Below are 24190 nucleotides of genomic sequence, written 5' to 3' on the forward strand. Positions count from 1 at the left end.
AAAGGCCCATTCTTATGTTGCTGTCCTCTGGACCTCTCATGAAGGAAACATTCAAAGAATTCTGCACCAGCTGACGATTCTGAACCATCTTCAGAGGCAGCCCCACATATAGCGTGTTGCAGTAATCAAACCTAGAGGTTACCAGGTCATATATTATCAAATTCAGTTTGTAAGTTAGCATGTCTAAGCAAACCTCCATTAAAAAATACATTAGTCCCTGCTCCGTAAGCAGTGCCAGATTTATGTATAAGCTAAACAAGCTATAGCTTAGGGTCTCGCTCTCTTGCCCCCCCCCCCCAAAAAAATGTAAAGGAAAAAAACCCTGGATGTATATTTCCAAAATATAAGATTAAAAACAAATAAAATAAAACCTACATACAGCAACAGTGTTCTGTGTTGTGTAGGCTCCTATTTGTTATGTGCAAATGGCTTTAGACACCTATTAGGTCCATAAATTACCATATGGCATATATTCAACACAAAAACAGCGACAATTTGTTGTTGACAAAGGACAGCTGGACATATGAAGGGCCCCGTTACCTTCAGTAGCTTTGAGCCTCATCAAACCTAAATCCGGCCCTGTCCGTAAACAGTGTGCACAAATATCTTAAGCTGAACAGTTGACTGGGTATGATAGAACAATTCTTGCCTCATTACTTGTTGCAATATTCTGCTTCATCAGGGGACTAGTGTCAATATAGTTGACAATACGAGCATATTTTTTAGTAGAGTGCATTTGCTTCAGGAACATTATATCCACACCTCTGTGTTTCCATGACACCATATTCAGGAGTACAATCACTGTGCAGTATTGTAACAGCCATAGCTCAGTAGTAGATCACTTGTGCTGCAAGCAAATGATATGTGGTTTGATCCCTAGTGTTATGTATTGAAGTTCTCACCCTAGGCCACTAGGGGTGTGTGTATATAGTTCATTCTGCTGCAGTTTTCACTCAGGTCAGCATATGCAAAAGAGGGATTGTAAAGGGACGTTCAGGGATTGGTTAACTGTGGAAAGTTGTTACTGTTGCGTTGTAGCTGAGTTCTATATAAGCAGGCTGCTGAGGCCTTCAGGCCACTTCTGTTCCAGCCTGAGAATAAACAAGAGCTGTTTTGGAAATCACTGTGTCATCTGCTGTGTCCGCCCACAACTTAACACCTAGTAGCTAGGATTAAAAGGATATCAAGACTGTAGGGCTAGGGAACACCTCTGCTTGCCATATTGGATTGCTGCAGTCAGTCAATGTAGAGTGGACTAGACTTGGTTGAAAGGCAGGTTCATAGGGTACATTTGCATTCTGTTTCCGTATGTGGATGATCCTTTTGGCATTATTTTCTTGGCAAATAACACACTCAGAAGCTTCTACTTATTGAAGTTATCTCGAATTATATATTCTACATACCCTAAAATGTACATATTCTTAGCTTTAAGTGATGTTAAATACATACAGGCACTTATTTATAGTAATCTTAATCTTCTTTCAGTCCAATTATACAACTGGGTGTAAAACAATACTGATTCAATTATGTCTTCCCAGGATAAATTACAATTTGCATAAATTGTAGCGGTTTTCTCTTAGATTAGTTGAGATGGAGTGCTGCAATTAATTCAAGAAGGTGAATAAATGTCACTTATATTCTGATACCTCCTCAGTAAAATTCAGTGCTTGGCATGAACTAGCTGAGTTGAACAAAGTTCACTAAAATAGTTCAAAAATCTCTGAACTACACCTGAAAGTAGTTCCCATATTGCCAGGTGAACTAAAGGTGAATTGAGTTCATTTCGGAGCACAACTCTGAATGATTTCTGATTGATCTTCACATTCATTCCCTCCCCAAACACCCCCATCCCAGCAGGAGGCATTTTAATGCTTATTAGGCAGATATGGAGGCATTGCTGTTTCTAAGAATGCCTAGTCACTTAATCCCTGTTGTTAAGCAATGAGAAGGAAGGCATATGAGGCATTTCCTGTATCTTTCTTGCTGAAGAGATGCACTCTCTTCCAACAGTAGCAGCTCATAGTGAGAAGTACTGGTACATACGGTAAACAAAGCAAATGATGCCTAGTGCCTTAAGAGTGCTGTGGCTAGCACAATTAAACAGGGTAAGCATTTTCTATTATAGAAATACAATTATGGGGAAAGCTTCACTAGTTGATATTCTGTCTTTCAGGCATCATATTATTTGTGTGTTGCCCCTGGTTTACTTTTGGAGCCTATACTTCATTGTAACAGCTTATAAGATTCTGAACTTAACTTGAACTAGTTTGTTTTGTAAAACTGAATCGAACCTAGATTATTTTTGGATGGGATGACCTTGAACTATAACTTGTTCCTTTTCAAAATGAACTTTCCAAGCACTGTTAAAATTATAGCAATAGCTAATGTACACATTTTATTTTATCTTTAAAAAAATTAAATATTACTTCTAAATGAATACAAAACCCCGGGAGCAAAATCCAGTTTAGCATTTTCTAGTTTTTTAAAACTCCAAATGATAAGGTTTACTTATTATAGTTTTGTATACAGAAAGGGACGACAGAGGATGAGATGGTTGGACAGTGTTCTTGAAGTGACTGGCATGAGTTTGGCCAAACTGCGGGAGGCAGTGGAGGATAGGGGTGCCTGGCGTGCTCTGGTCCATGGGGTCATGAAGAGTCGGACACGACTGAACGACTGAACAACAATACAGATTCTATATCTGTGTAAATTATTCACTGATCTAGTTTTTAAAAATAATATATTATGTATTTCACATGTGATTTATATCATGATTTATCAATTTGCAATGCACATAAAGCTGATAGGATTAACTTTGTGATATATTTTGACATCACAAAATGCATTAAGACTGATAGGTGCTAACTATGATTCAACATGAAATGACTATCATACAAAATAAAAAAGCTGATACCAATAACAAACTTAGTTGGTCTCTAAGGTGCTACTGGAAGGAATTTTTTTATTTTGTTTCGACTACGGCAGACCAACATGGCTACCTAACTGTAAATGACTATGAAACAGTTAGTTATCTGTGCATCTTCTAAACAATATATCAGTTTGGCAAATAATCTATTGTTCAGTTAGGAAAATAAAGACTTATTGCAATGGCAGAAAGCTTCACTCAAAATGAATGAGATGCAAGGATGCACAAGGTCTATTTATTATGGGATTTAAAGCCATGCAATGTATGGCACATATCTTAATGGCTCTTCTAAACAATTATTGACGATAATGATCAAGAACTAAGCTGTATGGAGTTGATTCTCCATATGCCAGCTGTGATCAGAGCCACAATAACCCAATTTTGGAGGGATCTAGCCGAAGCAGATATTTCATACTGGTACACAAAGGTGTTGAAATCAGCTCTGCTAGGAAAAAAATGTCATATAAACTGAGATTCTCTAGAGGTTAAAAAGTAAGGGCCAAATTATTTTGGTATGGTATGATTTTATTGTTGATGATAATAATAATATAGAACACAACCAATCTCTCCTCCCCCACCTGACCTATAAATAGCCATGGGCAATACAATAAAATAGGAATACTTCACAAACAATGGTTTGCTGAAAATGCAGCTCATCATCCTGGAAAATAAGGGATAGCCATGTTAATAGTGTTTTTATTTTTTATTAAGTATTGATTTTGCAGAATCCTCAAATCTGAATTAGAACCAAGCCATAGTGGGTTTTGAACTGGAATCCTAAAGCACATCGGGCAAAGATTCAACCTCTTTGTACTGTTTATTGTATAGTCACAGCAGCATGGACAACTCTTTACCCTTATAAATCAGAATAGATCAGCTGTTGCCCCTCTGCCCGTCTAGAGTCTTCTAGATTGCCTTGTTGCTCTGAACAATAGCAGATTCTGCTTTTGCTGCCTGTTCTCCACCCTCAGCTTCATAAGAAGCGAGTCTTATAAATACTTTGGTAATGAAGAAATTTAAGTGGTTTAACAATTTAAATAGCTTGCATACATATCTATCTTTTCAGTATCTTACGTGTTGACTCTGTGGAAAGGATAAATATCCTCTCCAGTTCACAGATAAAACTGCACACTGGGAAATCTCCCAACTTGCCCAAAGTCTGGCAGACTCTCTGTGACACGTAGTGAAGTATGAATCATATGCTTTAGATCATGTACTCTCAAGACAGCCTACGTTGACATAATAGGATTCAATTAGCATAACATGACCTCTCATTTAGTTCCAATTTTCCAAAGTTAAAGCACTTCAAAAAGCAGTCAAGAGTGAATATAATTGTATTTTTTTTTTAATGGCCAGGTCATGGCCAGAAATCCTTTTCTTGAATAGCTCTGTTCTTCTGTCATTGATTCTATGCAAAGAATCAATGCCCACATTCCACCAGTATCGGAGGGAGAAAGTTCTATTTTCCCCTGCTCTTCTGGTGATGTCACAGAGCACAGAAGCTTTCTAGTAGAACGCTAGGATGGGTTAGTAGAGTACCAACATGTGAGTGTGTTTCAATCTATTTCTGGTATTTTCCATGTATTTTTAACTGCTTTTCTCGGACTCTATTTTTATACATGTTATTTTAAAGCGCTGGAAGAGCAGCTCTTCTCCCATTTCTTATATGAGCCTTTGGCTTCTGAGTGAAAGCCCCACCCTAAAAACATTAGCTTGGGGCTATGTTTGACTAAATGTATTGCTAGGTAAGTGGCTTAGGATCACAGCCACTCCAATTTCAGTACAAAACAAATGACTTAGTTATAACTTTCATTTTGTCTCTGAAGCAATGCTTTTGCAATAAGTTCATGCATTCTGTGGTGAGTCATGTGCCATGAGATTGTAAGTGTGCTTACTTGCAATCAGTGAGATGTATATCCAAAGAAATTTGCTTAGAGTTACAGCCTAAAGTCCTGCTCACTCATTCCCTTCAGGTATGCACAGAACACATTGCTAGGGTTCTGACCTCTGCACATTCAACATATGCATGAAAAGGCTCTGTCATATGAGTTTAGAAACTCTGAATGTGAACAGTTCCAGACAGCATGGGGATCTTGTCGTGGACTGGTTGGACACAGAGGAATGGTGGGAGGAACCAGCTGGGGTTCCCCCCAAGGGAAGAAGGCTCAGAGCCCAGGGACATTGATGAGTGGTCACAGGGAGAAGATGGAGAAAACTGGGAGGAGGAGGTGTTGGAAGCTGAAGAGGTAAAAGGGCTTGGTGAGCTGGGAGAGTCTGTGGTAGAGAGAAGTCCAGAATCAGAGGCAGAAATTGAAGCAGGAGAGGAGGGAGGCCAAGAGGCAGAGATGAATTAGGCTGGTGAAGAGTCAGGGGTGTCTCCTCCTTCTGCTGCAACAAGCTCCCCCCCCCCTTGTCTCCCAGAGCCAGAAGAGGCATGAAAAGGGCACAGGAGAGATTAGCAACACCCAGACACAGTCTCTGATTGCTTGGGAAAAAACCCTGGAGAGGAGGGGACTTAGGCAGCTACGGAGAGTTGGGGACCTTCAGACTCAGCAACTGCTTCATGGGGCCAAGACCTACTGGACATGAGTTGCTGTGCTCATTAGGCCTGACACTCCTGTGCAGATCTTGTTTTTGCTGATAAACAGTTAACTCCAATTTACACAGTGTGATTTACTGTTGGCTAGTTGACAAGTCTACATGCATTGAGTCATTCTTACACATCTGCTGAACATGTAAAGGTTGGGGCAGGGAGAACCTGCTCGCCTGCCACATGTCTACATGGAGAGAAAGAATGAACTTAAGAACTGAGCAATCAAGTGATGAGAAATCAAGTATGTTACATGCAAGTATGAACAGTTCCAAAATCCTAAGGGCACCCACCCAGAGGTGCTATTGTAACCCTGTTATAATTAGTTATAATCAGTCTTAAAAACTAAAAAGCAACCTGCCTGCAACCTAATAATAAGAATTATATTTCCATCTTTACTTTTCTAAAATGTCCCTACATTTGATCTACTGATACAGTGAAGAGGCAACTGCAGTTAATTCATAATATATTTCATACTTCCAAAAATGCTGTTTTGATCTACAATATCCTATAAATAATGTGTATTCATGCTATGTTCTCAGCTCTGTAGAATTCTGAACTCCCTGTTCTTAAATAAGTGGTCTCTTGCATGTTTTGTGGATTTGTGATAACATAACATAATGTAGGCCCCTTGAGAAGAAGGGGTGTTTGGTAGGTGGATGCCATTTATACTTTGTGTGTCAGATATGTCATGTACTTAATACAAAAAAATCCCCAGTTTTGATTGAGGCCTCTAAGGGGGATTATAATTCAATAATAGGAACTGAATTTCCAGCAATAGGCTGTGATATCATTCAACATGACTTGATTGCACTGGGATTTGGGTATGTCTGAAGGAAACAAACTCTTCTTTCCTCATTGCTATGATCTGTGAAAATGTGTCAACAAGAGCAGAAGTTATTCTAAGTATTCATTTTCTGAATCCCTGCTCTAAAAACACACGTTATCCCCAGTTCCCCAAAAGCCTATCATCATTTCCCTTAGTGACACTTAGGATGCGGATTCTCTCAAAGCAAAGTTATTAGTGACAATCAATCTCTTAAAAAGCACTTTTATTCATGATGACAGGAACTTTACTATACCACTTCAGTTGAGCAGTGTGTTCCTTTGATCTGGTAGAAAATCATCCTATGGGCCAATAACACTGGGCGTTGAAGGTAGTGAGAATGCTGATTTATTCAGGGGGGAAATGGAATTGTGTTCTCTTTCCATGAACGAGAGCCTTCTGCAATATCCACATAAAACAAATGTTTAATTGATTGATAATCTATCTTTCACCCAATTAAACTTAAATACACTCAATATGTGCCTCAATATGTGCCTTTTCAAGAAGAAAGTGAAAGATAACTTAATAATCAAGACCTATTCTTTATTTAAAGAAGGAAACCAAACCTTCCATATACCAGAATCAAATTTATCAGTCCAACTGATTGAATGTTTGTTCCAGTGATTACAACTGGAGCACCACTAATACAGCAATGAAGGCTTTAATAAGTTGATTAATCTATTTTAAAAATGTTGGTCAGATGCCTGCTCCCTTGGACAGCTCCCTCCACCTTCCTTAAAAATGAAAGGCAAAGCTGTCTTAACAGGAGAAATTTGAGCAGCAAATTGACATGGTACTTTAGCTGTTCCCCATTAAAAATGTGGGGAGAGATAGCTTGTCAGATCTGGGCTTTCTAGTATGTACCTCAGCTGTCAGAGTACTTCTCTCTCTCTCTCTCTCTCTCTCTCTCTCTCTCTCTCTCTCTCTCTCTCTGGCTACAGTTGAGGTAGGGCAGGATCATGGCTCTTTCCCATGTGACCCCTATTCAAGCTTCAAAATATTTGTCTGAAAGCATTTTTGTTAATATTACACCAGGACAAATGCAGGCAAATGTTAGTAAGGCATTTCCTACAGAAAGGGATTGGTGAAATGAAAATTTATGACAGCTATTGAATATGCAGGTGAACCAAAACTGATTGAGAGTGTCAAACCACTGGGCTGTTATGTCATAAATTGCAATGACTGGGAAACACCCCCTGCTCCAAAAAACATAGTTCCATCTATTATCAGCTGATGAAAACTGAACTACTTTCTAGCCTAGAGAACAAAGGTAATTCTGCTCAAGACTATTTTCCTTGGTTAATCTTGACATTTCAAATGCAGAAGGAAATTTGTCATTAAATCTGAAAGATCTGTGTTCTGACGGGCATAAAAAGGAATTATTCTAATCTATTCTCCTTCATTTTCAGATTACAATATAGGCATTACCATGTTGCAGTATGCCATACTACACTTAAGGTGAACTTGGAAGAAGAAATTATTTTAGGTATTGGTCAGGGAAGGAAATAACAGGTAAGGAAAAGTGTAACTATACAGCTGAATTAAACCTATTGTTACAATAGCTGTCAACTTTTCACTTTTCTTGCGAGGAATCCTATTCGGAATAAGGGAATTTCCCTTAAAAAAAGGGAAAAGTTGACAGCTATGATTGTTACTTTACAAGTTATTAGAACAAGAATTGTGAAAGCAATCAAGTTTGTGAAGCATATGTTTCTTATTTGGTGAAATCAAAAGAAAACAGAATCAAACCTGACTTGCGACAAACAACAGTAGCTGTGCCACAACTGTTTCAAGAAACTAGGAGAGCTCTGCCAAGATGCTAAAGACTTACGCCAGGCATCTTTGCTTTTGAATTTTTCAAATTAGGCCATGCAAGTTCTGTTGCCAAAATGGGAATACCAAAGATCACATGGGAGAGTTAAAATCTAATCAGATATTTTCTATAGGTTGCCTGTATTTCAGACAATAATCTTTACTGTAGAGGTTAATTTGTCAAAAGGTATTAAGCTGGGGAGGCAACCTGCAGCCCTCCAGATGTTGCTTGACTACAACTTCCACATTCCTGACCAGTAGTTACACTGGCTGGGCTGATGGGAGCTGGAGTTAAACAATAACTGGAAAGCCACAGGGTCCCATCACTGATATACAGGGTGCCTACCCTCTTGTAGACAAGAGGAACAATAAGAAGGAAAATGTGTCCAAAAGTGGATAAACATACACATTCTAAACTATGGTGTTAGCCATTTGAAACACACCTGTTTTAATATGAACAAAGACAGCACTGTCAGCTGTAGTATTACAAGAAAAATGATGGAGACAAGAAATACTCAAAATTCCAATTTGTCAACTGTTGACTCATAGCTGTGGTGTTTTAGAGTGAAAAAATCAATAATCTAATTGCAGCTGATTGCTCTTGCTGGGCTACTTCAGTTTAATTACTTACAGTGCAGTCTTATATATGTCTGCTCAGAAGTGATTTCAGTGAAGTTTATTCCCAGGTAAGGGGGCATAGGAATGCACTCTCAGACTGTAATCCAAATCACAATGACCTGGGTAAACGTAATGGGACTTACCTCTGAGCAGGATTTTATTCTGAACATTTTCCAGTTATAATAATAATAATAATAATAATAATAATAATAATAATAATAATAATAATAATTTTATTTGTACCCTGCCCATCTGGCTGGGTCTCCCCAGCCACTCTGGGCAGCTTCCATCAAATATCAAAATACATTTAAAATATCACGGATTAAAAACTTCCCTAAACAGTTCTTTATTTTCCTGTGGAAAATAAAATTAAGGAACAGTAAAAGATGACTAATATAAAGTTTAGGAAAAATGAAATATGACTGCTACAAAGCGGGTCCTCCATTAAAGAGGGCACGTGTTGCGGTGCGACCCAGCTACTTGACCCAGTGTTGTGGGTGGGTAATCTTGGAACAGCCACAACCCCTGATAGGTGGGTCCCATGTTGCTGGGGTGCAATTTGACCAATGGGATGCCTCGGAAATATATATATATATATATATATATATATATATATATATATATATATAGCATTTTCATAGCGTTTTTTTAAAATATCTGTGTAGATGCAGCCCTAGTTAAATTAATGGGGCTTAAGGTATGATTTACTTGCTGCATAATCTTAACCATTTCTGCTCAGAAGTAAGTCCTATTGAATTAATTGCAGGTGAGTGGGGTTAAGAGTATAGCCTTAGCCATAACTTATTTGCCATTTATTTTGGCAGGTCCAGTTTAAGCAAGAATAAATCTAGATCCAACCCATATGTCATATCTCTGAGTTTATAGTAAGGAATAGAGTTTAAACCAGAGATGGGAAACTGTGGTTCTCCAGATGTTGTTGGACTACAACTCCCATCATTTTTGACCATTGAACATGCTAGTGGCTGATCAGTTGTGGCTGATGGGCCACAGGTCTCCATCATTGGTTTAAGCAGTGCCCTGCTCAAATTTGAAATGTTGGCAGAGTACCCATGATTAAAAGACGACAACATGGAAAGTCAGTGGTGTAAAAGCAGGTTTTTGTGGTGAAGAGACACCAGTGGAAACAATAAAATGCTCTTTCATACTGTAGTCAAATAATGTTCAGTCTTCTCAATATAAGATTTCAGATTGCATCCTTAAGGTTCCCCCCAATCTTCTGAAGCACTGAATTCAGGATAAACTATGGCTATTCTTGTAGTGGGGTATTTTAATGTAGTTGGTGTGTGTCTCCAACAGTTATAAAGACTTGCTAGATCTGTACATAACCAATATAATTAATATATTTGAAAGAAAGAACTTGGAAAGGGAAATGATGAATACTTATTCAATTTCCCCCCTTCTGTATATGCGTAAAGTTATAATTTATTTTTAACATATAATTATTAAACTAGGACAGATGAATAAAGATGTAAAATAAGCATGCAGAAGGAAACCTAATACATCACATAGGTATTTATAGCCTACATACACTTGCATTATTCTTAATGAAGATTAATGACCCTTGCTTCTTATACATGTAGATTCCAAAAAGTGTACACAGAGCTGATTAAGCAATCCAAGGTTATTGCAAATCATGTAATGGCAGTTTATAAGATAATATATATCCTCAATGGATGTGACTGAGATTTGTCTGGAACATTTCCATTGAACATTGAGAAGGATACCTTCCAAGGCCTATGCCAAGGTTCCTACACCTGAATTTCAGTAAAGTTGTGGCATAATTTAAACCCATATATTGTTGTCATGTCTCATTTCGGGGGGGGGGGGAGGCTCCGGGGACAGGGTTTAGTGCATGAGTTCGCAAATACCCTACAAAATTGGGTGAAAGTTAAGAGAAAAGATGCCTGCACTCTTCTCTTTCAAAGCATGTAGGAGGTAATCCAAATCACCATGTAGTTTTGAAACAGTTGAAATTGTTGTTGTTGTTGTTACATCAAATGTGCTTGTGTGCTTCTTACTGTTGGACAAGGAAAACTATGTTACCTTGTATGGTTATCTGTTTTCATTAGCTGCCAGGAAATTGAGAGCCAATTGTGTGGCTCAACTCTGAATGTCTCTCCCCCCCCCCTTTTCTGGTTTATAGCTAAACAAATAAAACTGTTCCTTACTTAAACTTTTGAAGAGTAATGGCTTTGAAAGTAGCACAGAGCAAGAGGGATGATTTCAGACTAAAATTGGTGATGGTGTTATTCATTTGTTTTGTCAACAGAAAACATGGCGATGCACCCAATTCTTAGCGATATCCTCGAGGACTCCACAGAAAATATGAGTGACCAGAATTTTCACAGCAAAATCCTTGGGGAGTCAGAAAGGGCTACTAGTGCACCACCTAAATTATCATCTTATGTGGGCACTAAACCCACCTGGTCATCAAAAACTCGTTTTAGCAAGACCTCTCTGGAAGAAGTATTAGACATGTTGCCATTAAGACCATACTCTGAAACAGGGAGGTCTCTGAGCAGTATAAAATCCTGTCCTACGAAGATGGAGTATGGATGGGGAAAAGGTGAGATATATATTTGTGAATATACTTAATATGGTTTCATATAGAATGACATACCACTCTTGACAAGTTTTGATGTTCTTCTTACTGTGAGATAGGCTAGGCTGAATTCAAGCCTCAGTGCAAGTCAATAGCATTATCTTCATTTGCAGCAACTGTTCATATATGTCTCAAAGGTGGTCATCACACTATTTCTACCCTATTTAACAATTCTATATCTATATGTTTGTATGTGTTGTTGGTGCACATGAGTGCCCCAGACAGCACTAACTCAGGCTTAACTTTGGAAGAGGAGCTCACTGCAAACATATGGTACTTTTGTTAATTTTGATTTATTTAAAAATGAACCTAAGCCTGATCAAACTATGCTGATGAAGAAAATCCCACTGGAAGTAAAAACACAAGAATAAAAAAATTAAATCATTAATAATTTGTTGCTTTTTCATGACACCCAAAACCATGAGGTGACCACCTCACTTTATCTCAAAGCTGGCCCCACCTTTAGGCAGACTCCTATTCATAGCAAGTGACTTCATGATTCCTTCCAGGAGCTCAGAATTTGTTTTGAGGGATTCCCTGATATATTATGAGACATTATTTTCCATAGCATGTTTGTGGCTTGTAGCCCATCCTTAAATGTTTTTACTCAGGAGTAATTCCCCGAACTCAATGGGACAAAGGGCCAAACTAGTATGCCTGATTAACAAAAGAGAAAAGTTGGTGCAGCCCACCCCCAATCCAAATGGCACGGAGAAAAATAGTGAAAAATACTTGTCAGGACTGGGTGGAGTTTAAAAAGACAATAAAGCCTTTTTCTTTTCATGTTGTATTAAAAATATACTAGAGCTTTAGGTCAAAGAGAGACATTTTTTTATCTTCTTGCTCTATATGTGAGCAATTCAATTGATGTCTATCCCAGCATGTCACAGGTGTGGAAACCGGAAATCTATATGACAAAATGAAAAAGGCTGTTCTATGAATAGTTGAGAAAGGGTATGTGTGTTTGTACAGACATTTTTTTCATAGAGTATGCATAATTCTTGAAACTCAAATACAGAACTGAGAAGAAAAGTTGACACAACCATATTCCACAGAGGCCTTTCTGCTCTTCTCTCAATGCTGTCTTTATATTTCAAAAAATAAAATCCTTTTAATTTATTTATGGGTGTGTATATAAAAGTTGAGCTTTGAGAAATTCTCAGGGGGTTTTTAATGCTCAAAGATTGTTATACTTTTATTGAATCTATGCACCTGTTAAAAATCTTGTTTTAGAGTTTGTGAAATGACCAGAGGATTTTAATTGTAAACTGATATATTTACAAATGATTAAGTGTTTATATCCAAGTATTTTAACTGGGACATATACATTACAGTTAGATTTCTACAAACACCTTTCATTCATTAATCCAAAAAGTTAATTTCCATGTTACTGATGTCTGCATATGTAATATGCTGTGTAGAACCTTTTCAGCAGCAGTCCCCTAATTGCAGAATTGAAAACAAGAAAGAATCTTGTGCACCTTAAAGACCAACAAATTGATTATAGCACAAGCTTTCATGGAATAGTGTCTACTTCATCAGGAGCATCAAGCGTAATACTCAGCTGGTAGCTGGATGGCTCTTCTTAATTCAAGATGGTGGCCAACTCAACTTCATTTGCCTCTCTCTCATCTGGCCAGCATTGCCTCCACTTTTCTGCCATTCCTTCACCTCAGAAATTTCACCTTTGCTTTTGCAAGGCAGCTGAGACTTAAACAAAAACACAATGACAAGTGGGGATTATGAGTGCAGCCCATAGTGGACATAGGAATGGCATCTGTGGCACTCTGCCCTTTATGGTAACGGTTTGCAATATGTATTTATAGAAGCAATTAGCTTCCCTTTCAAGTATAAGCAGGCTCTCCTGTAGCAGAATAGAATAATTTTTGTATGGAGTCTTTGACAAAAACAGGAGTGCTTTTGTCAGCATAAGGTACACACTACACAATTACTGGGCAACTAACCCCATTGAACTAAGTGGGGCTTACTTCTGAGTCAATATGGGCAATGTTGAACTGCAATGCCCCTTTCACAGAGTATTCAAATAATACACGTTTTTGATGTGGCTTGGATATATGGTAACTTCATTTTCAGTGAATGCCATAAATATAATGAAACAGAAGTTCATGGTAGTTTTGGTGTAATTTTCCATCCAGAATTCTTTCCTCTGTGTGGGAAGAGAACAGAAGGAGTTCTTTTCACGTATGCATGTTGTTGAAGTCTCCAGAATTTTTTTCCACGGTCTTGCATATTTAAAAACAAGAATTTTGTGCATACATCCCTTGTAAGCCCAGCTTCTGAAGCTGTTTACATTTAAAAATGGTTTGCTTTACAAATATATAATAAAGAAGAGTGTGTGTGTGTATGTGTGTCCCCTACTTGACTAGTGGTCTGAATCCATAATTAATTGTACATCTACATATGTGAATTGCCTGAGTTGGCAGTCTGTTCTTATGTTGGTAGCTTCCTTCTGAAATATATTAAACTCTTTCCAAGTTGGAATAACCATATCAACTATTGCTTTTGGTGCAACTCTCCTATTATTGTTAATTATTTTAAAAACATTTCCCCTTTCTACTTTTGATAGAGAAAATGTGGCTAAGTGATGTATTCACCGAGGTTGGATCACTGAGTAGAGCAATGGAACGTGAGAAAGATAAACAAAAGCTATCTATTGGGTAATGTATTGAAATGGTTGGAATAGCAATTCATATTTATCTCTACTGCAATTTGTTTAGAAAGGGTACAAAGAATAATCTTGAGCTCTTATTGTGCTTTAAATCAGGCTAATAATAATAATAATAATAAATAATAATAATAATAATAATTTATTTATACCCCGCCCATCTGGCTGGGTCTCCCCAGCCACTCTGGGCAGCTTCCAACAAAAGATTAAAAATATATTTAAAAATTACAATTTTATATAACCAATGCAACTTTTCAATTTTCTGACAATAGAATTCTACTACAATTTAGAAAAGGATGCTATGTATCCATAATTTAAATGAAACTATTCTGATGGTAAATATTTAACAGCGCAATTCTATATATCAGAAGTCCCCTTGAAGTCAGCTGGCCTGTCGAATCTACAAGTTTAATTGTACATAAACACTGTATTTAATTGCATTGTACTGTAGAATAAGCTTTAGGGATATAGCAAGTAAATTTTCATTGAGTATGGTAGGCTATTTTGTAACTAAGCCTTGTGACTAGATCACAAGTATTAGATTCAACAGAAAAGCTGTAGTTTGACTACTTGCCTGCCTGCTTAGATGTACAGTAGATGAGAGAGCTTGCAACACAGAGATGCACAGTCAATGGTGTTGCATCCTTTGCTGGTGCCTGGGGCTACAAGCACATGAGCTGGGTGGGGCCAGAGTTGGGGCATGAAGAGTGAACAAAACCTGCTGCCCCAGCCCAGCCCTCACTGGAGGGCACAGACGATTCATGAGGACGTGTTGCGCTGCCTGCCGGCACATCCCCTCCAACATTGACCAGGTGGCCATTTAGTGAGGGGGCCAGGGACGCAGTGGCAAGGCAGGGTAGGCCGGGGACACATTTTAGAAAAAAAAAGTGTTCAAAACATTGTGTTGTTAGTGCTCTACATCTGTATGTGGATGTTATATACCAGTTGAACAAATGCTTTCCAGTTTTCCTCCTGACATTATTGGCCCAGTAATATTTATGACAGCAATAACACATGCAGTGCAAACTTGGAAGTCTAGTCAGAAATAAGGCCCATTGAGTGCAATTGGACCTACTCCCAGTAGAGTAAATATAGAATCAGAGCTTTGGTATGAAAATAACTCAATTCCTAAATGTTCGGAGTCCATTGCCTCATTGTCACAATGATTTAAGATAGGCAAATATTATTTGCAAATGGTTATTGCCTAGCCATTTAAGTTTTGTAACCCCATATTTCGGTGGTGGGGAGGGAAATTGTATAGTCTTTACTAAGGGTACTCAGTAAATTTATAGCTGTGTAAATATTTCAGCTGTGACATATAGCTCATGCTCGTAACCACTACTTATGATGATGCTAAGACAGTTCTAATGCTGCTGCTGTCAATCAGCAGCGCCGCCCTATGATATAAAAAGCCATTGCACAGTTTCATCCAATGAAGTTATAGTGCCATAGGCAACCGGCAATTAGCTTTAAGGATGCTGTTTCTGCTTGAGATCTCACACACGGTGGTTATCTCAGAACCTTTGTTCCATAATTTGAAATGTCATAGAAGTACTGCAATCTATTTCTACTTATGCACAGTTTTGGAGGGTGTTTTGAGCAGTTAATCTTTCAACAGTTTATTGAACTCCAAATGTTCTGTCATGATGATAATTTTTTTTAAAAAAAAATTCCCAGTTGAACCATGTTGCTTCTAACGTATCTGTTTATTAATGTCTAATACTGACTGACAATAAAACGGTGTATTCTAGAAATTCTAAAAGTCTCTTTTGAAAAATAAATGTTGGAATATAGAGAGATGAATGCATTTTTGCATTCTTCACTTCTGTTTTGTGGGATAATTATATTCTCTTGAAAAGAATGCTGTGCAAATGAATGATCACAGTGAACAGTGTAGTTGTGCATATAGGCTTTTGGCAGTTTCGCATACATACTCAAAGGATAAGAAAATTATAACTTGTATACAATTTCTTTTCTGTATGCTTGCATTGAATCTTTTTGCTCAAGTTGGTGTAATTTGTATAAAGCTAATTCACACATCCAGTTTAAAATTAACTGATAAAAACATCGTTTCCATCCGTAAGAATGTCTGTTTGAATTTGTCAGCTTTGATGATTTTCTTACAGCCCAATTCTATGCATGTTTACTCAGAATTAGATCCAAAAATCCAATGGGGAGTTATTCTGATTGAATGAAGACACCCAACTGCGGTAGGGGCCAGGCAGCTGGAACAAATTACACCACTATCTCACCAGTTACATTTTCTGGCCAAGTACAAAGTGCTGGTTATGACATTTAAAGCCCTAAATGGTTTGAGACCTGGTTATCTTAAGGACTGACTGCACTGTCAGTCCGGCCATATCAAAATATCTAATTTGAAGGCCTGTTGAAATGCCTGCCTGTAAAAACAATCAGGTTGGTGAGCACCCAGAACAGGGCCTTTTCAGTAGCAGCCCCCCAATTAGAGAATTTGATTCCAAGTGAGATCAGGCTTACCTTGCTAACTTTAAGGTCCATTTAAAGACTCACTTTTTCATCATGGCTCTTGGGGGCTAATCTAGGTTATTGGATTTTATTCTTTAGAGCTAAAGGCTTAATTGGTGATGGAGCTCAATTAATGCAATAAGCAGTTAGCAGGACTCCCAAGCTCAGGCTTTTATGTTCCTAGGATGGAACTGGCTATTTTAATTGTTTCAGCTGGTTTTACTGTTGGATTTTATCCATTTACATTTTTGCATGGTTACAAATGACTTTGAGACAAAAGTGTTAAAGTGTTGGGGACAGGACTGTTATTACGATGATTGTTTTATTATTAGGCAGTCTGTCTGTATGCTTTTTACTTTGTTTTTATTACGTTTTTATCATTGATATTCTGTAATGTGTTTTTAAGGTTGTACACTGCCCTGGGATCATTTGACAAAGGGTGCTATATAAATTAAAATAATTATTATTATTATTATTTCTTTAACTCAAATTGGTAGTATTTAACTTTGGGTGGGTTCTGCCTAGTGCATATAAGAATATAATAATAAAATAATCTAGCACCTTATAACTGATTCCAGAGAAGATAGTCTCTGAAAACTTTCCTTCCTTCCTTCCTCATTATACCCTGCATGGCACCTCACACACTTCAGTCTCAAGAAAATCTGAATGAAAAAATTAATATTTCATGAAAACATAAGTGCTTTAGTTTGACATTTAGCTTTTCCCCTCCCCACCCAGACAGCATTTTCATGTGAAGTTGCTGCCATGTTTCAACGGTGGCTTTTGCCTTCAATCCTAAGCAAATGGGAAAGTGTTGATGTGCTGTTTCTGGAACAGATCACAAAGCAGATTGGCATTGTGCTGGTTATGGGGCTTAGCCCAATTCCACCCACTTGTACAGAAGGGAATGTCAACGGCGGCTCAGTCGGCTTTCCTTCTTGTAGAGTTATCTGCATTACAGATAGCTAGAGAATGGACAGATGCTATTAAACTTTATTTCCGAGCATAAACCACAGTTCAGACTTGGAACACAGCATGTTTGCAAAAATCAATACCAAGTTTTATTTATTTTTATTTTATTTTTTTAAAATGTATTGCTTGCCTTTCAATTCCATTAGAGCACTGAAAGTGGTTGCAGGGCACATGCTTTTTCAAGCAATTTCTCACTGTTCATGAAATGTTTCGATTTTTGAGATTATATAAAAGGCATGTACTTGTATCACTGTTTCTACAAAACACATTGCTCTGTTCCTTTTTTTAAAAAAGCAAAACAAAACAAAAATAAAATGTACATAAGTTATTTAAGTAGAAAGATTTTTTTTAAAAAAGAAATAATGGCTGTTTGTTTTGTGCGTGTTTGTTTTTGTATTTAAGCAGCCGTAGCAATTTGCTTGGATTATCCTCAAATGAACAAAATGAGACTGCCTGGATTCCAAAACTTCAGAAGGGTAAATCTTTATTATTATTTAGCAGTTTCATTTCATTTTAAATAATTGTCAATTACTGCAGAAGTGTTATACTGCATTTGTACATTTAAGAATATTTCTACCTAGGGGTGGAGGTGACATATTTTTGTAGGAATGAGTCTTGTTATGGATAATGATCTTTTAGGGAAAGAATTTTTTGTTGAAATTTTGAAAGTTTCATTTTGTGTTTATATATAAACACACACACACACACACAGCAATATTAGCCATAATGTTAGCCATTTTCAGAGCTGACCCATTGAAATAAATGGACTCAGGTCCATTTCAATGGATCTATGAGTTTGTCCATTGATTTCAATGAACTTACTCTGAGTATGATTTAGTTGGCCATTACCCATACTTTGTTGAGGTTTGTTATCTAAACTATGGTTTTTCCTCAAAAAGGGAAGTATTTTAACTTTACTTCTGCCCAATGATGACCAAACAGTAACTGCTATCTTATGGATTATACCAGATCTTCCTTCATCAATCCTCAGCTGCTTGCTTTACTCTTATATACTTCTTCCCAGATTTGAAAATGGACATGTCTTCCTATATTTTATCTTACAGGTGGGTAGCCGTGTTGGTCTGCCATAGTCAAAACAAAATCGAAAATTCTTTCTAGTAGCACCTTAGAGACCAACTGAGTTTGTTCCTGGTATGAGCTTTCGTGTGCATGCACACTTCTTCAGATACACTGAAACAGAAGTCACCAGAACCTTAAATATAGTGGGGGAGTGGGGAGGGGTATTACTCAGAAGGGTGGTGGGAATGGGTGATAGGCTGATAAGTGTGGAAAACCTGTTGACGACTCTAAACGGCTGCAATTAGTCTTGCAGGGAAAGGCAAGGGGTGAGATGGCTAAAGATGGCTTTGTTATGTATAATGAGATAAGAATCCAATGTCTTTGTTCAAAACAGGTTTCTCCATGGTTTTAAGTTTGGTGATTAGTTGCAATTCAGCCACTTCTCTTTCCAGTCTATTTCTGAAATTTCTTTGTATTAAGACAGCTACTTTGAGATCTTTTATAGAATGTCCTGGGAGATTGAAGTGTTCTCCTACTGGTTTCTCTGTCTTGTGATTCCTGATATCAGATTTATGTCCATTTATCCTTTGGCGTAGGGTTTGGCCTGTTTGTCCAATATAGAGAGCTGAAGGGCACTGTTGGCATTTGATTGCATACACAATGTTGGAAGATGAGCAATTAAATAGTCCTGAGATGGTGTGTTTGATGTTGTTGGGACCAGTAATGGTGTTATCCGGGTTTATGTGGCAGCAAAGTTGGCATCTGGGTTTATTGCAGGCTCTGGTACCAGTGTCCATGTTGAGTCCTGTTTTTGTATTATTGTGGGTGAGGAGCTGTTTGAGATTGGGTGGCTGTTTGTATGCGATGAAGGGTCTTCCTCCCAGAGCTTGAGAAAGAGAACTGTCATTGTCTAGGAGAGGTTGCATGCACACGAAAGCTCATACCAGGAACAAACTCAGTTGGTCTCTAAGGTGCTACTAGAAAGAATTTTCGATTTTGTTTTTATATTTTATCTTGTCTCTGTCTCTATGCACACCAGTGGCCAGATCTCTCAAGTTTGCTACAGTTTCTCATGTCCTAGTTTGTGTAGCTGGTGAAAAGTTAGGACTGGAAAAATTGGCAAGAAGATGAGCAACGTTTTTGTTTTGCTGTTCAGGTACAGAGCATGATTGCCCTCATTCAGTTGGAGGCGAAGCTGCAATAGCATGGACCACATATCCAGTAGCCTCCAGTGTGACCCAAGCTTGAATGTGCACCCAATTGCAAGGGAGCCCTTATTCACATGGTCTTTATCTTTTCTGGGAAGGAAAGAATAATGCAAATCGGGTCTCTGTGTAGTCTGGTGCTCTCATGGAAGGCTTGGTCTATACAGTGAATGTTACTCTCTCATGCCACTCCTTCGCAATGCTTTTTCAGTGCAATCAAAACGTACGAACCATACTAGCCTTCATGTGGCAGAGCTAGGTAATGGTTTTATCCTGTTTATGCAGCTTCGTGTTGATTTTATATACAGTGGAGGCAAATAGACCCATAACCAGTATGCCCTCAGCCAGCCCTCCACCTGCCTGCCTGCCTTCTTTATACCTATTCTATCCAGGGGGTGTCCCTGCCCGTCAGCTTCCTCCTCCTCAGTCTCTGGGATGTGCTTGCAGAACCTAGTAGGGAGGAGGATGGTGACAAAACTAGAATCAGTTGGCTCTTCCTGTCATTGGCTCTGGCTCCACCTGATGCTTGGACCTTCTGTCCTAATGGTCCCACTGTGAACCTGCCACCACTTGCATTTATTTGTATGCAAGACTGCGTCTGACCACATGCATTCTGTAATTGGAGAGCCCTTTCCTCTAGATCAGGGGTAGTCAACCTTTTTATACCTACCGCCCACTAATGCATCTTTCTTGATGGTAAAATTTCCTTACTGCCCACCAGTGCTCGATGGAAGGAGGATTGAGTTTGTGCCATGGAACCCCCTACCGCCCACCTAGAATCCTAAAACACCCACTAGTAGGCTGTAGGGACCAGGTTGACAACCCCTGCTCTAGATGGTTCCTACTGAAGCATTTGTGTCACAAAATACACATATTCCTCTTAGAAGTCTGGAGATAGTTCTGAGCTTGGTCATTCTTGGTGCTGAACAGAAGGAATGACAGCCAACATATTGGTATGTGTGATTTAATCTAGTTGTCAGATCCTCAGCGGTTGGAGATCCACAAGTTAATGGTATCAGCAAATCCAAATGATACAATGCTCTTCATATTTTTGGTGTGAAGGCAACATTTCTCATCACACTTCCCACAGTGTAACTAAATATTCTCTTTATTAATTACATCTTTACATCTTTATGTAAGAAAATTGTGTCTCTTTTCATTACTTGACTTATGCTTTGAAAAAATTGCATTAATTTAAGCAAGGATCAATTTGTTATTGCTCGGTGAGCCCAGTTATTTGCAGTAAATGCATACAAATTAATTTGAATATGGAAATACATTTCCTGTTTTATGGCAAGTCATCTCTTCAACACTTTCACTAAGTAGAGAGCACCGTAATTTGGATGTATACAAAGGCTGTTTATTCCAAATACTTCATCCACATAAATGTTTTAAACATGAGTTGGCACAGACGTTTTGCATAAAATGTGCTACAATGCAACTGCCTTTTGAAACAAAACAAGGTTGTTCTGTTTGCCTGTTAAGTCAGCTCTAGCAGTTCTTAGAAATGTCATTTATTAAATGTCACGCTAATTGCTTGTAATATCAACCCCTGAAAAGCAAACCTTTGTGAGTGATCTTTCAGAAGCTTTATTTTTCTCTGTTCTGTCTGTCTGGTACATTTTGAAGAGAATAAACAAACAAGATTTACCTGCGATACAGCACCACTCGCTAAAAATATAAGGCTGACTGACTGGTGCATTTAAGGATATTTCATCTCTGCGAATAAAAGTGATGCACCCATTCTAAATTAATCAAATGCTTTAAAATTAATTTGATGAAATTAATATTCTAAGATTGGTGCCACCATTTATCATCAATATGCTATACTCTGAGTCAGGTTAATGAGTTAGGGGGAAAGTCCATTCTCCATTTGGTTTCTCTGCTGTAATAGATGGCCAATAATGAAAAAGAAAAGAAAAAGAAAGAATAAGAAGTAGTACCTGCTAGATCAGAGGAAAGGTCCACCTGGTTCAGCCTTCTTCTCATTACAGTGGCCAGCCGGATGCCTCTGAGCATCCCAAATGCAGGGCATGGAGGCGACAGTTCTCTAAGATCATAAAGCACATCTAGTCCTGCATCCTGTTTCCCATTGTGCTCCACCAGATGCCTATTGGAAGCTTACAAGCAGGACAGAAGTGCAGTAGCCCTTTCCCTGCTGTTGTTTTCCCAGCAGCTCATATTCAATGTACACACAGGTAAGTAACACGACAGTGGGCTAAGGCAGGAAGGTGTTCTGGGCCTATGTTGTGTGGTAAGGGTTAATATTTGTTTTTTGATGAACAGAAGCCAGCTTTACAATCAGATGCTGCTGATTGCATCTAATGCTATTTATATCTCCTCCAGACTTATTATCTATATTTCCTTGAGGCTTTTTTTAAAAAAATTGTTTTTATGTGCCACTGCAGCTATTGGATTATTCAGTGCAACTCACTGTACATGTGGCTATTCTTGAAGATGGCTTGGAAACTGCAGATGGTTCTGATGGCATTTCCACTCCCCCATAACATTAGTTCTTGAACACTTGCCTTGGCTGTTTATCCATGAATGAACCTAACCCAAAGCATTCACCTTGACATAAAAAACTCTGAATGGCTTGTGACCTGATTACCTGAAGAGGTGCCCCCCTCCCATCACAACAATGTGCGGGATGCCAGTGCTCCCCCACCATATTTTAAATTGCTGTTACCCACCTCAAGATTACCTCTGATGAGGGCAGGATATAAATCCTATAAGTAAAGAAATGAGCAAATGTTGGTATATGTTTTTGAGCTATTAAAAGTAACCATTCCTATCAGCAGTGCCATGTTAATCATAATGTGGTCAGTTAGTCACTAGGCCCCCAAAATGAGAATCATTCAATGATTATAATGTTAGGAAGTATTTGCCATTAGAGGTATTGCAGGCTGGCACTTATTCTTGTTCTGGCAGGTATCTCAGATATTATGGTATCAGCCTAATTAAGAGAACAAAATGTAAATGGAGTGAAATCTTCTGTGGAAATGAACTGATGGAAGGTACCTGTCCTGCCTCAGTAGAGACTCATTCCTTTTAGCATAATTGACTTCACTTGTTGACATTTCCTTGGACAGATCAGGGTGGGTTTTCTTTTCATGCTCAATGGCTATAGATATAGCTACCTATGAGCAGGATGGAATTTATCATGGCACTGGATTGACTGCTTCGATTGGCACATAAATTGTCCCTTTTGTTATAAAATAGGTCTTGGCTCCACTCCCTGCAATTTTGAATGTTTTGGTCTGTATGCACTTTAGGGTGGTATAACTTGATCATTCCTTTTCTCTGCTTGTGGTGCACTGGATTGCATAAATAATTCTGAGGCTGATGGTAACTGGATATTAGCTTGATAAATTGAGCTGTACTTGGTAAACTGTTGATTCTTTTTAGTACAGTAACTCACTGCCACTGTGAGTCTTACACAGATTGGCTGTTTTTAAGATGAAACAATTCTGAAAATTCTTAACTTTGAGGGCCAGGTGGTTTTCTGTGTGTGTGTGTGTGTGTGTGTGTGTGTGTGTGTGAACAGACAGAAATATGCTCATCTGTATGTTTATCAGCTGCAACATTTAGTTGACTAAGCAATTAAAAACCTTTTGATTGATTAAAAAGCTGCCCCAATTATTCGGGGAGCAAGATATCTATATAGTCAATTAGGTTGCAATTAACTTATTTGTTGTAATTAACCTGGTTGTAATTAATTTCAAAACATTTGTTTGTAAGAATGCCTCAATTTATAAGAAATAAATTTATAAAAAAATAAATTTATAAAAAAAATAAATGCAATAATTGTTCATGCAAGTACTCCACAAATTCATGACTGGCAGGTGCCTTCTTTGAACAGACTTTCTTACTTTTTTCTTACACAAACAGAATGCCTCTTTTGAGATAGTGACACTTAAGTAGATCATATAGAATCTAAGAAAATGCCCCCCCCCCCCCCCCCGGTTTGGCACTCCTCATTCAGTAAGTCAAACTGTGTGATGTTTCCTGTATGCCTTGTGCAAGGACTGGGAGACACTGAGCAAACCATATCACAAATGGCTTGCAATGAAATAGACCCTGCAGACAGTAGTTGGCCATGCATGCTGGCAGAACAGGCAGACTCTGAGGATATTCGCTTCGCAGGTAAGATTCACCTTCTGTTGTGTGGGCAGGGCGGTCCCTCCCCTTACCTGGCCAATCCCCTGGCAATGCCTCCCCAGGTGGGATTGGGTGATTGGCTAAGGTAGGCAGAGACCTCCAGGAATCCAGCCTGGGGAGGATGAAGCCAGCCCGAACTATCAGGAACCGCACTGGGATCCCGGGAGGGGGGGCTGCATGTGACCACGCAAAAGGCACCCCCCATTTGATGTGGGGAGCGGTCACTCTGCCAAAAGAAAACAGCTATGCAGTAATGAGATTGTCTGC

At 38.4% G+C, this 24190-nt stretch overlaps 1 protein-coding gene across 1 annotated transcript in view; it reads left to right on the forward strand.

The window, feature by feature from the left end:
• The first annotated feature begins 11063 nt into the window (after nucleotides 1-11063).
• IQCM (IQ motif containing M) overlaps nucleotides 11064-24190 on the forward strand; it is a 74844-nt gene continuing 61717 nt past the window's right edge. Inside the window, exons 1-3 of the mRNA XM_033160814.1 lie at nucleotides 11064-11359; nucleotides 13983-14073; nucleotides 17943-18013. Of these exons, the coding sequence (XP_033016705.1) occupies nucleotides 11068-11359; nucleotides 13983-14073; nucleotides 17943-18013 (454 nt within the window). The 5' untranslated portion in view covers nucleotides 11064-11067. The remainder of the gene's footprint in view (nucleotides 11360-13982; nucleotides 14074-17942; nucleotides 18014-24190) is intronic.

Source organism: Lacerta agilis, chromosome 9, assembly GCF_009819535.1.
Source record: "Lacerta agilis isolate rLacAgi1 chromosome 9, rLacAgi1.pri, whole genome shotgun sequence".
NCBI classification, from domain to species: domain Eukaryota; kingdom Metazoa; phylum Chordata; class Lepidosauria; order Squamata; family Lacertidae; genus Lacerta; species Lacerta agilis.